The following is a 9,821-nucleotide window of genomic DNA, read 5'->3' as shown; positions in this document are numbered from 1 at the left end:
AAAAACAACTGAAAATCACTTTTGCATTGAAATCCTGATTAGAACTTTTGGAGTTTGTTCCTTTTACTGCTGAAAGAATACCTGATCCTATCTGAGGTTCAAAATGGTTTGAACATTGGGTAATGAAAGCCTTGCTTTGAGCTAGGGAATTGGTTCCTCTCTTCTGGACTTATTTCATTATTGTTTTGTTAAATCTGGGTGAATTCCTGTTGTTGTTGCCTACTGATCATTTCTTGCTTTCCCCTTGTTCCCAGGTACTCATTCGACCTCAATGACATGTTGAAATGGGAATGGGAATATTGATGATACCATGTTTTATGGCAATCTATTTCTGATTATTAGGTTCTGAACTCATGTGTGACTTGTTAATTAACTTGTGGCTATTTACCTCTTCCAGATTTTGGTTTAAATGTTGGAACAAAGTCATTATATGTTACTGTATTTTGTTAGCTGATTCGAATGGTTGTAATACTTTATTGAAGCCCCTATTTAGTTTCAATGTTGATTAGTAGTAATTCTGATTTTAAGATGTATAAGATTGGTTGTTCTTTGAGCATGAAGTGTGCTATGTTACAATACAGGAAAGTCTCCTACTTGATTTAAGTGAAATCAACCTGTGTTTGTTTTCTTTTCTGGGTTTATAGTTAGGCAGCTCCAAGTCCATTGGTGACTTTAAATTATTGATTAGTAATAAATGAAGTCTTTCTGAAACTTTAAATTGTTTTCTTCTTGCTGGAAGTTCGATTTGGTGGTTTTCAATGATGAAACGACCTGCATATGAGCTGTTGATAATCAGGAACTGTAGCTTCATTTCAGCATGTATGTTAGCACCCAGAATGTGTTCTGTATTGGCTTAAGGACGTTGGTGTTTGTTCAAACTCTAAAATCTCTATTACAATGTATTTTATTTCAAGTCTTAGCTTCAGATCTTGAGATTGGGCTACCATCAGTGGCCCAGTCGTGATCGACTTCGCCTTCTGCAATTAGACTATCGGTCTGGGCTTTAGGATTAAGCCCAGTTGTCTCGTGTTGGGCAGCCAGTCGTTGGGCTACAACTATGCCCAGGCCTTTCAGCAATTTAGCATCGGCTTTGTCTATTGTTAGCTCATTCGCTATTAAAGTTTAACTCAAACATTGGCTTAAAATAAATAGAAACTCTCTTATGCCTTTTAATCAATTACTTACGCTCATTAATTAGTTGAGGTGTGCCAAATTAGCCAAACATACATTTTATGTCCCTCGAAAGAGTAGTTCAAATATCCTTTGAAATTAGAATCGAGGCGCACCATTTAGCGAATTTTCCATGGCCCTCGGAAAGTTAAAACGCGTAGTTGCTTTAGGGCGCGTTATTTAATAATTTTACTTTCTTAAACTCGGGTGCGCATTTCATGTGACCCAAATCAAATCTTAAAACGTTGAATGAAATATGTTTAGGATTGCGGGTGCATTTCATGTGGCGCAATCCAAAGACGTGTTTTAAACGACGTTCAATCTTCTTTAAAAATCAATTAAAAGCGGTTAAAAGGTTAAATTTGCACATAGGTTCAATATATCCTAAAATCAGATTATTAAGCCGAATATAACAGTTGAACGACCATGCTAGAACCACGGAACTCGGGAATGCCTAACACCTTCTCCCGGGTTAACAGAATTCCTTACTCGGATTTCTAGTTCGCGGATTGTTAAACAGAGTCATATTTTCCTCGATTTGGGATTCAACCGATGACTTAGGACACCATAAATCTCCCAAGTGGTGACTCTGAATCTTTTAATAATAAATCCCATTTCGATTGCCCTTTAATTGGAAAAACTCCCTTATACTATAGCTCTTTACGGGGTATAGGTGAAAAAGGAGGTGTGACAAGTCTTATACACGTGAATAAAGAAATTAAACTATTAATTACTAAACTACCCCTGTAACTAACTCGACTACTAACCTCCTAAGTCTGGTAACTAACTAAGAGCAGTGTAACAACAATATTAGTGACTATACTACTACACTTGATAATATTCAATAATCTCAAATACCCCTCCCCCTCCCCCCCCCAAGTTGGAGGTGATGAACTCACAACCAACTTGCCAAGAAGATCATAATGCTTGATCCCCAAGTGCTTTTGTTAAGATGTCTGCCAGTTGGTTGCGATTAGAAATATGATGAAGTGTAATCAAATCATCATGCAGCTTGTCTCTCAAAAAGTGACAATCTACTTCAATATGTTTTATTCTTTTGCGGAACACAGGATTCCTAGCAATGTGCACAGCTGCTTGACTGTCACAGAAAACTAAAATGGAGGCATCACATGAGATTGTTAATTCTTCTAGTAATCGTTTGATCCATACCAACTCACCAACCACCTTCCTCAATGACATGTACTCTGCTTCTACAGAGGACAATGAGACAGTTGTTTGCTTCTTTAATTTCCAACTGATTGGGCTACCTCCTAGGAGTATAAGATACCCACTCACAGACCTCCTAGAATCGGAGCATGTATCCCAATCTGAATTACAATAAGCTATGACTTCATAAGAAGGATCATTAGATAGAAAAATGCCTAAGGTAGGATCAGCCTTCATGTATCTAAGGACATGTATGGCAGCCTTGAGATGGGGTTCTCTTGGTGCTTGCATGAACTGACTTAAGTGTTACACATTGTAGGTGTTGCACACTGTAGGCAATGTCTAGTCTTGTGTTTGTGAGGAAATTGAGCTTCCCAATCAGCTTCCTATAATATGATGGATCAGGCAACAAGGTACCTTATTCAGCTTTAAGTTTGGTTGATAAATTAAGTGGAGATGAAATAGGAGAATAACCCAAGTAGTCATATTCTTTTAATAGATCAGTAGTGAATTTCCTCTGAGAAATTAGTACTCCATCATCCTTTTAAAGCATCTCTAGGCCCAAGAAGTAGCGCAGCTTGCCTAAGTCTTTTATTCTAAACTGATTGTGAAAAAATGTCTTTAGTGTTGTGATTTCTTCAAGGTCAGTCCCAGTAAGGATCTCCTCATCAACATATAGTGCCATAAAAAACTGATGAATCACCTTGTTTCTTATAGAATAAAGAGTAGTCATTTGTTGCGTGCCTGAAGCCTCTAGAGTGCAAGGATTCTAACAGCTTATCATACCACTATCTACTGGCTTGTTTGAGGCCATATAAGGACTACCTTAGTCTGCACACAAGTTATGTATCCTCAACCATCAGACCTTGTGGGATTTGCATATACACTTCCTGATAGTTTATATGCGTATCCCTGTTATGTTTTGATGATCTAACAAACTTACTGTTAAGAATCAGATAAGGAACCTGTTACACATCCTCAGGAACTTAAGATCAACAAGTCTCCAGCTGGAGACACGGTTCAACTCTTCAGAATCAAAGAAATAGTAGAGGAATAGTTAGTTACTAGTTCCCTTGGTGACTGTACAAGTCAACCTCCCCAGCTGTAAAGTTGCTGCCTACACACGCAACTGTGCAAACATAGTGCAACAGTCAACTTTATGGGGAATGCCCTTTACCTAGCTTACATAATTCAAGTGATGTCACAAATAAATTATTATCATCAAGCAAAGGTAAAACAAAACACTTGCATATTCGAGAATCAATCAAGCATTCTCTCGAGTTATCTATCAATCTTGCAAGTGACTCTCAAGGATATAAAGAACAAAGAATAACATAACAACAAACTAGTTCCCTGCATCGATTTATTACATGTCCTTAGTTGTGTTGTACCTTTATTAAAGCACTATACTTGTAATTCCTACTTAGCTTAGTTAGAAGAATTGTGTAGGGAATCTTTGTAAATCATAAACCCTTGTGTTTGTGTTTTGGCTAGAGTTAGTCGAGTTGTAAGTCTTTGTAATAGAGTTATTACAAAGTGTCTTGTAATAAAGTTGTTACAAGTTGGTGAGGAATTAAGAGGTTAATTCCTATGTTACAATAGGTTGTAATCTAAAGTTTGCTCAGTAGTGAAGTTGAAATCCTACAAGGGTAGCTCGTGCTTTTTGATCCCATGAGCTAAGAGGAACATGGTTCCTGACAAACGATTCAAGCGAAAAGATGCCACTGACAATGTTGTGAAACAAGCTCTTGCTGCATGGGGAGACTCTTCCAGTGAATCTGAAGCAGATGATGATCAAGGTGACAGTTCTATGATGGCAGTGGAAAGTGAAGCAGTTGAGTATGACTCAATCTTTGCCCTGCTGGAAAAATCTGAAAATGATGACGATGATGATGATGAGGTAAACTTTCTAGATGTTCAAAGAAATCTAAAGTCTTATTCTCCGAAAAAACTTATGTTTTTGGAAATATTTTAATTGATGTTTATCATAGTCTTATAAATGATAAAGATGCATTAACTATAGAATTAGGATAAGCAGAACAGTCAAGAGATGATCTAATAGTTGTTGTGGTAGTTTTAAAGGAAACCATTGAGAGTCTGAAGAAAGAAAAAGATGCCTTAACTAAAAAAATTGCAAACATAAAATATGAGAGAGATGATTTAGAGGTTGTTGTGGTCGATCTAAAAGAGACCACTGAGTGTGTTAAAAAGGAGAAAGAAGTCTTAACTGAGAAGGTTGCTAACATTGAGCATGAGAGAGATGACCTATTAGTAGTGGTTGTAGAGCTAAATAAAACAATTGAGGAACTAGAAAAGGAAAGTAGGCCTGGGAACACTCAAAAAGGAAAGGAATTTGATGTACCTGATAACTGGCTCTACACTCACTATTAACTGGGCACTTTAAGGAAAACTGTAAGGCCAGATTTTAGTCTCACCAGAAAAATAAAATTTTTGCTGAAAAAGTAACTATTACTAGGAAACATGGTCCTTCATATAAGAAACATATGATGCATGTTGGGGCCAAAAAAGCCCTCATTCACCCATTTCCTTGTTACAAGGGACCCAAACTTGTTTGGGTTCCTAAGTCTAACTCTTGATTTCCTTGTGCAGGGATTAGCCAACAATGGTACATGGATAGCGGCTGCTCGAAGCACATGATTGGAAGTACAAATGATTTTCTTTCACTGAAGGCCCTGCAGGGAGGGAGTGTATTCTTTAGAAATGGCAAGAAGGGATACATTCTGGGAGTTAGAAGGATTGGGAAGTCTCTTTCTCACTCAATTGAAAATGTGTACTACGTGAATGGGTTGAACAACTTGTTGAGTGTTTCCCAAATCTGTGATAAGGGAAACAAAGTGGAATTTGTATCTAACATATGCACAGTCACTAATCTTGTGACTGGTGAAGTGGTGTTAGTGGCCAAATGATACAAAAATATCTACGTTGTTGACTTTGAGTCCTTGCAAAATGGGGATCTTAGTTGTCTGAGTGTTGTTGATGATGATGCTAAACTATGGCACAGAAGGCTGGGTCATGCAAGTTTCACATTGCTAAACAAATTAGTCAAGAAGGATCTAGTTCGTGGTCTTCCCAAGTCAAGCTTCAAGGATCACAAGGTGTGTGATGCATGTGTAAAAGAAAAGCAAGTCAGATCCTCTTTCAAGCCCAAAAAGGAAGTTAGTACCTCAAGGCCACTTGATCTCCTCCATTTGGATCTATGTGGATGTATGAGGGTGCCAAGTAGAGGAGGAAAGAAGTACATCTTTGTTATAGTGGACGACTATTCTAGATTCACATGGACTATGTTTCTGTTACATCTCGCGTTTTTCGTACGTTAAAATTCCGTCTTCAGTTAATTGACGTAGATTCGGGGATGAGATTTTCTTGAGATTATAAGCATTATGCTATTTCAAACACGTGATGAGTAAATTCGTGAAGGAGAGAAGGTAAGCAAATAGAAGAAAATAAGTTTCGTCGAAATTTGGCAATTTGAAATAAAATACGGTCCAAGCTATAATACCTCGTATTTATGGACTAGCGCCATACAAGGTAACCCATGACCACGATAGTAGCATACGTAAAGTGTGTTAAAAGTGAGTAGTATTTTAAGTAATTTGAGATAATTCTTAATTATGTGGGTAATTGATTAATTATTGGGTAACAGGATATTATCTAATTAACTAATGAGTTATAGGATAAAGACTAAATCTCCCCCTCCCCCTCCCCCACCCTCACATGGTAGCAAGCCACTACCTAAACATATGATTCTTAGTCATTATGAATTAGGTGGCAAACTAATATATTAAATACAAAACACTACATGTTTCTATGTGTAAAGACATAGAAGATTAGCATTTTGACTTCATTTGGATATGTTAAATACAAATACTACAAAACACTTCATTTCTAATATGTTAAATACAAAACAGACGTTATGAATATATAAAGAAGAATTTGTAACACCTTCAACCAATTCCTACAAGGATTCCAACGTTAGCAACCTCAATCCAACAAGATTTCTTAGCACCTTAGCAATATGAGATTTTGCGATTCTAAGGGAGTACGGTGCAATCTTTCTCTAGAATATCATACGGATTTCAATGCTAAATTTTTCTTTCACTTTGGCATGATCCCATAACGATACATAAAGAGAAGTTCGTATATCTGAATTTATTCATTTATCCTAGTCTCATAAGTTATAGTATTCTCCCTTATCGGGACTTCATATTCAATATAGTTTTGTCTTCTTCCAGCCAAGAGAGCAGAGAGTCTATATATATACAGTATTATAGTATTTTCACTACCATCAATCTATAATCGATGGGCAGACCCCTATTAGGATACCTCTTATTAGATGGTAACTTACATATCGAGCCTACTATGGCTGAGCGCCTATGAGCGAGCCTACTACGACAGAGCAGTTATATATATACCGAGCCGTATAAGGCCGGACATTTATTTTACTTACTATATTAAGAGAGTTGAATCAGTATCAGTAGGTAAGTGTACCTCCAGATCATCTTTGACTCCCAGTTACTTTCAGGTATTATATTATCAGTTCAGTTGCAGCTTTCAAATATTTTATTACCTTGCATACTCGGTATATTATTTCGTATTGACGTCCTTTTTTTGGGATGCTGCATTTTATGCGTGCAGGTTCAGACAGACAGACGCGTAGACCTCCTCAGTAGGTGTTGTCCAAGTTCAGCTTTATCGATAAGCTCCATGTCCTTCGGAGTTGTCGGGTCTAGAAGTTTTGTATACATCTTGTGTATATATGTATATAGGTTATGCGTAGGTCGGGTCCCTGTTTCGATCACAGTACATCCATAAGTAGTGGCGTGTAGACATAACCTGTCAGTTAGTGCAGCATGTTGGGCCTGTAGGCCCTGTATGTATATTTTGTTGTCTTGTCAGCTGTAGTAGTTATGACGGCCTTGATGGTCCAGCTTTATATTGATATTTAGTTAGTGTTAGTTTCCATTCAGTTTTATATTTTGCTTCGCAAATTGTCTTGCAATGTAGCCCATGGCCAAAGTATGACATTATATGTTCAGAGTCCCTTAGTCGCAAGTTGGTACGCAAGGATAGATGAGGCACCGGGTGCCGGTCTCGGCAGTTTGGGGCGTGACAGTTTCTTAGAACCAAGGATGAAACCTTTCAAGTATTTGTGGAATTTGTGAAGAAGATCCAGGTGAAGATGAGCCATAATGTAGTATGTATCAGGTCTGACCATGGGACAGAATTTGATAATGCCAATTTCGACGAATTATGTGCTGAAAATGGCATCACTCACAATTTTTCAGCTCCAAGAACACCTCAACAAAATGGTGTTGTGGAGAGGAAGAATAGGACTCTTGAAGACATGGAAAGAACAATGTTGATTGACAGTGGCATTGCAAAAGATTTTTGGGCAGAAGCCATCAACACTACATGCTACTTGGTGAATAGGTGCATGATCAGGTCTCTTCTGAACAAAACTCCATATGAACTGCTGAATGGAAGAAATCCCAAGCTGACACATTTAAGGACCTTTGGCTGTAAATGTTTAGTTCTCAACAATGGAAAGGAAACACTTGGAAAATTCGATGCCAAAAGTGATGAAGGAATCTTTCTGGGCTATTTATCACAAAGCAAAGCCTACAAAGTATACAACAAAAGAACCCAATGTGTTGAGGAAAGCATACATGTGATCTTTGATGAATCCCATATGGAAAGGACTTACATGATAAGAGTGATCAAGACGGAGAAAGTCCATTGTCCCTAGTGAAGTTATTAACATGGCAAATTGAAAGGCTGATATGATGAGCCATGTCAAAGATTCAAATGAGAATGGTGCAACCATATCTCCAACTGATGGAGAAGAACCTGGTCCCTCAATCACAACAACTAAAGCTAAGAACAGAGTTGTCCACGTTGTCCAAGGCACCCCACGTGCTGAGATGAGAAGCAATCAATGTTCATAGTCAGAAATACTTGGACCTTCTCACAATGAGGTTCATGTGTCTAACTGGAAGCACAAAAGTTCACACCCTCTTGAAAACGCAATCACTCCTCTTGATTCAAGCATTTAAACCAGATAAAAGACAAGAAGCTCACTTGCCTTCTCAGCCTTTATCTCTCAAACAAAGCCCAAAAATATCAAGGAAGCATTGAAAGATGCAGATTGGATTACAGCTATGCAAGAAGAGCTCCATCAATTTGAGAGGAACAACATGTAGCACCTAGTTCCACGACCTGTTGACCGAACTGTTATATGAACCAGGTGGGTATTCAGCTTGATGAGTTTGGAAACACAACAAGGAACAATGCAAGGCTAGTAGTTCAAGGCTACAATCAGGAAGAAGGGATTAACTATGATGAAACTTTTGCTCCAGTTGCTCGAATGGAGGCTATCAGAATTCTCATTGCCTTTGCATATCATATGGAATTCAAATTGTTCCAAATGGATGTCAAAGGTGCATTTCTGAATGGTTTTCTAAAGGAAGAGGTCTTTGTCAAGCAGCTGCCTGGATTTGAGAATCATGAGCAGCCTGAGCACGTCTTTAAACTTGACAAGACTCTGTATGGGCTAAAGCAGGCTCCTCGCGCTTGGTATGAAAGGTTGTCAAAATTTCTTCTAAAAAATGGTTTTACAAGAGGAAAAATTGACAACACCCTTTTTCTGAAGAAACGGGGAAGGAACCTGCTCATTGTGCAAGTCTATGTTGATGACATCATTTTTGGAGCAACAAACGATTCTCTATGTGAGGAATTTGCAAAACTCATGGGAAGTGAGTTTGAAATGAGCATGATGGGGGAACTAAATTTTTTTATTATGTTTACAAGTGAAGCAAACTCCCAAAGGGATAATTATAAGTCAACAGAAGTACATCAAAGAGCTGCTGAAGAGATTTGACATGGAAGGATAAAAAATTATTGATACTCCCACTCCCACAGCTACTCGTCTACATTTGGATGAACCTGGTTCCTCTGTGAATGAGACCATGTATAGAGGTATCATAGGGTCACTCCTGTATCTCATAGCAAGCAAACCGAATATTGTTTTTAGTGTGGGTCTTTGTGCTATGTTTCAATCTAATCCAAAGGAATCTCACCTGAAGGCAGCTAAGAGAATCCGGAGATATCTCAAAGGAACGTAGGACCTGGTTCTCTACTATCACTTAAGAGACAATTTTGATCTAATTGGGTATGCTAATATTGACTACGCTGGGTATCTGGTGGACCAAAAAAGCATTTCTGGCATGGCACATTTTCTGGGTTCATGTTTGATCTCATGGGGTACAAGAAAACAAAACTTGGTGGCACTCTCAACTGCACAAGCTGAATATGTGGCGGTTGCATCTTGTTGTGCTCAACTGTTATGGATTAAACAGTAGCTGGAAGATTTTGGTATTTTTTCTGATTGTGTGCCTTTACTATGTGACAATACCAGTGCTCTCAACATGTCCAAGAATCCAGTTCAACATAAGAGAACAAAGCAC

The 9,821-nt window shown here is 38.1% G+C and overlaps 1 protein-coding gene across 1 annotated transcript; it reads left to right on the top strand.

The window, feature by feature from the left end:
- Nucleotides 1-4,024: 4,024 nt before the first annotated feature.
- LOC138888113 (uncharacterized) lies at nt 4,025-5,264 on the top strand. The gene is made up of 3 exons (XM_070169926.1): nt 4,025-4,237; nt 4,420-4,657; nt 4,948-5,264. Exons 1-3 carry the CDS (start codon nt 4,025-4,027, stop codon nt 5,262-5,264), a joined length of 768 nt encoding a protein of 255 aa, XP_070026027.1.
- Nucleotides 5,265-9,821: the final 4,557 nt, after the last annotated feature.

The sequence above is a fragment of the Nicotiana sylvestris genome, chromosome 3, assembly GCF_000393655.2.
Source record: "Nicotiana sylvestris chromosome 3, ASM39365v2, whole genome shotgun sequence".
Lineage (NCBI taxonomy): Eukaryota > Viridiplantae > Streptophyta > Magnoliopsida > Solanales > Solanaceae > Nicotiana > Nicotiana sylvestris.
This window is presented reverse-complemented; position numbering and strand designations above follow the sequence as displayed.

Coding starts and splice junctions, on each gene's coding strand:
- LOC138888113 (XM_070169926.1), top strand. CDS start 4,025: ATGGTTCCTGACAAACGATTCAAGCGAAAAGATGCCACTGACAATGTT. Junction 4,238..4,419: donor ATGACGATGATGATGATGAG/GTAAACTTTCTA, acceptor GTAGTTTTAAAG/GAAACCATTGAGAGTCTGAA. Junction 4,658..4,947: donor TGAGGAACTAGAAAAGGAAA/GTAGGCCTGGGA, acceptor TTCCTTGTGCAG/GGATTAGCCAACAATGGTAC.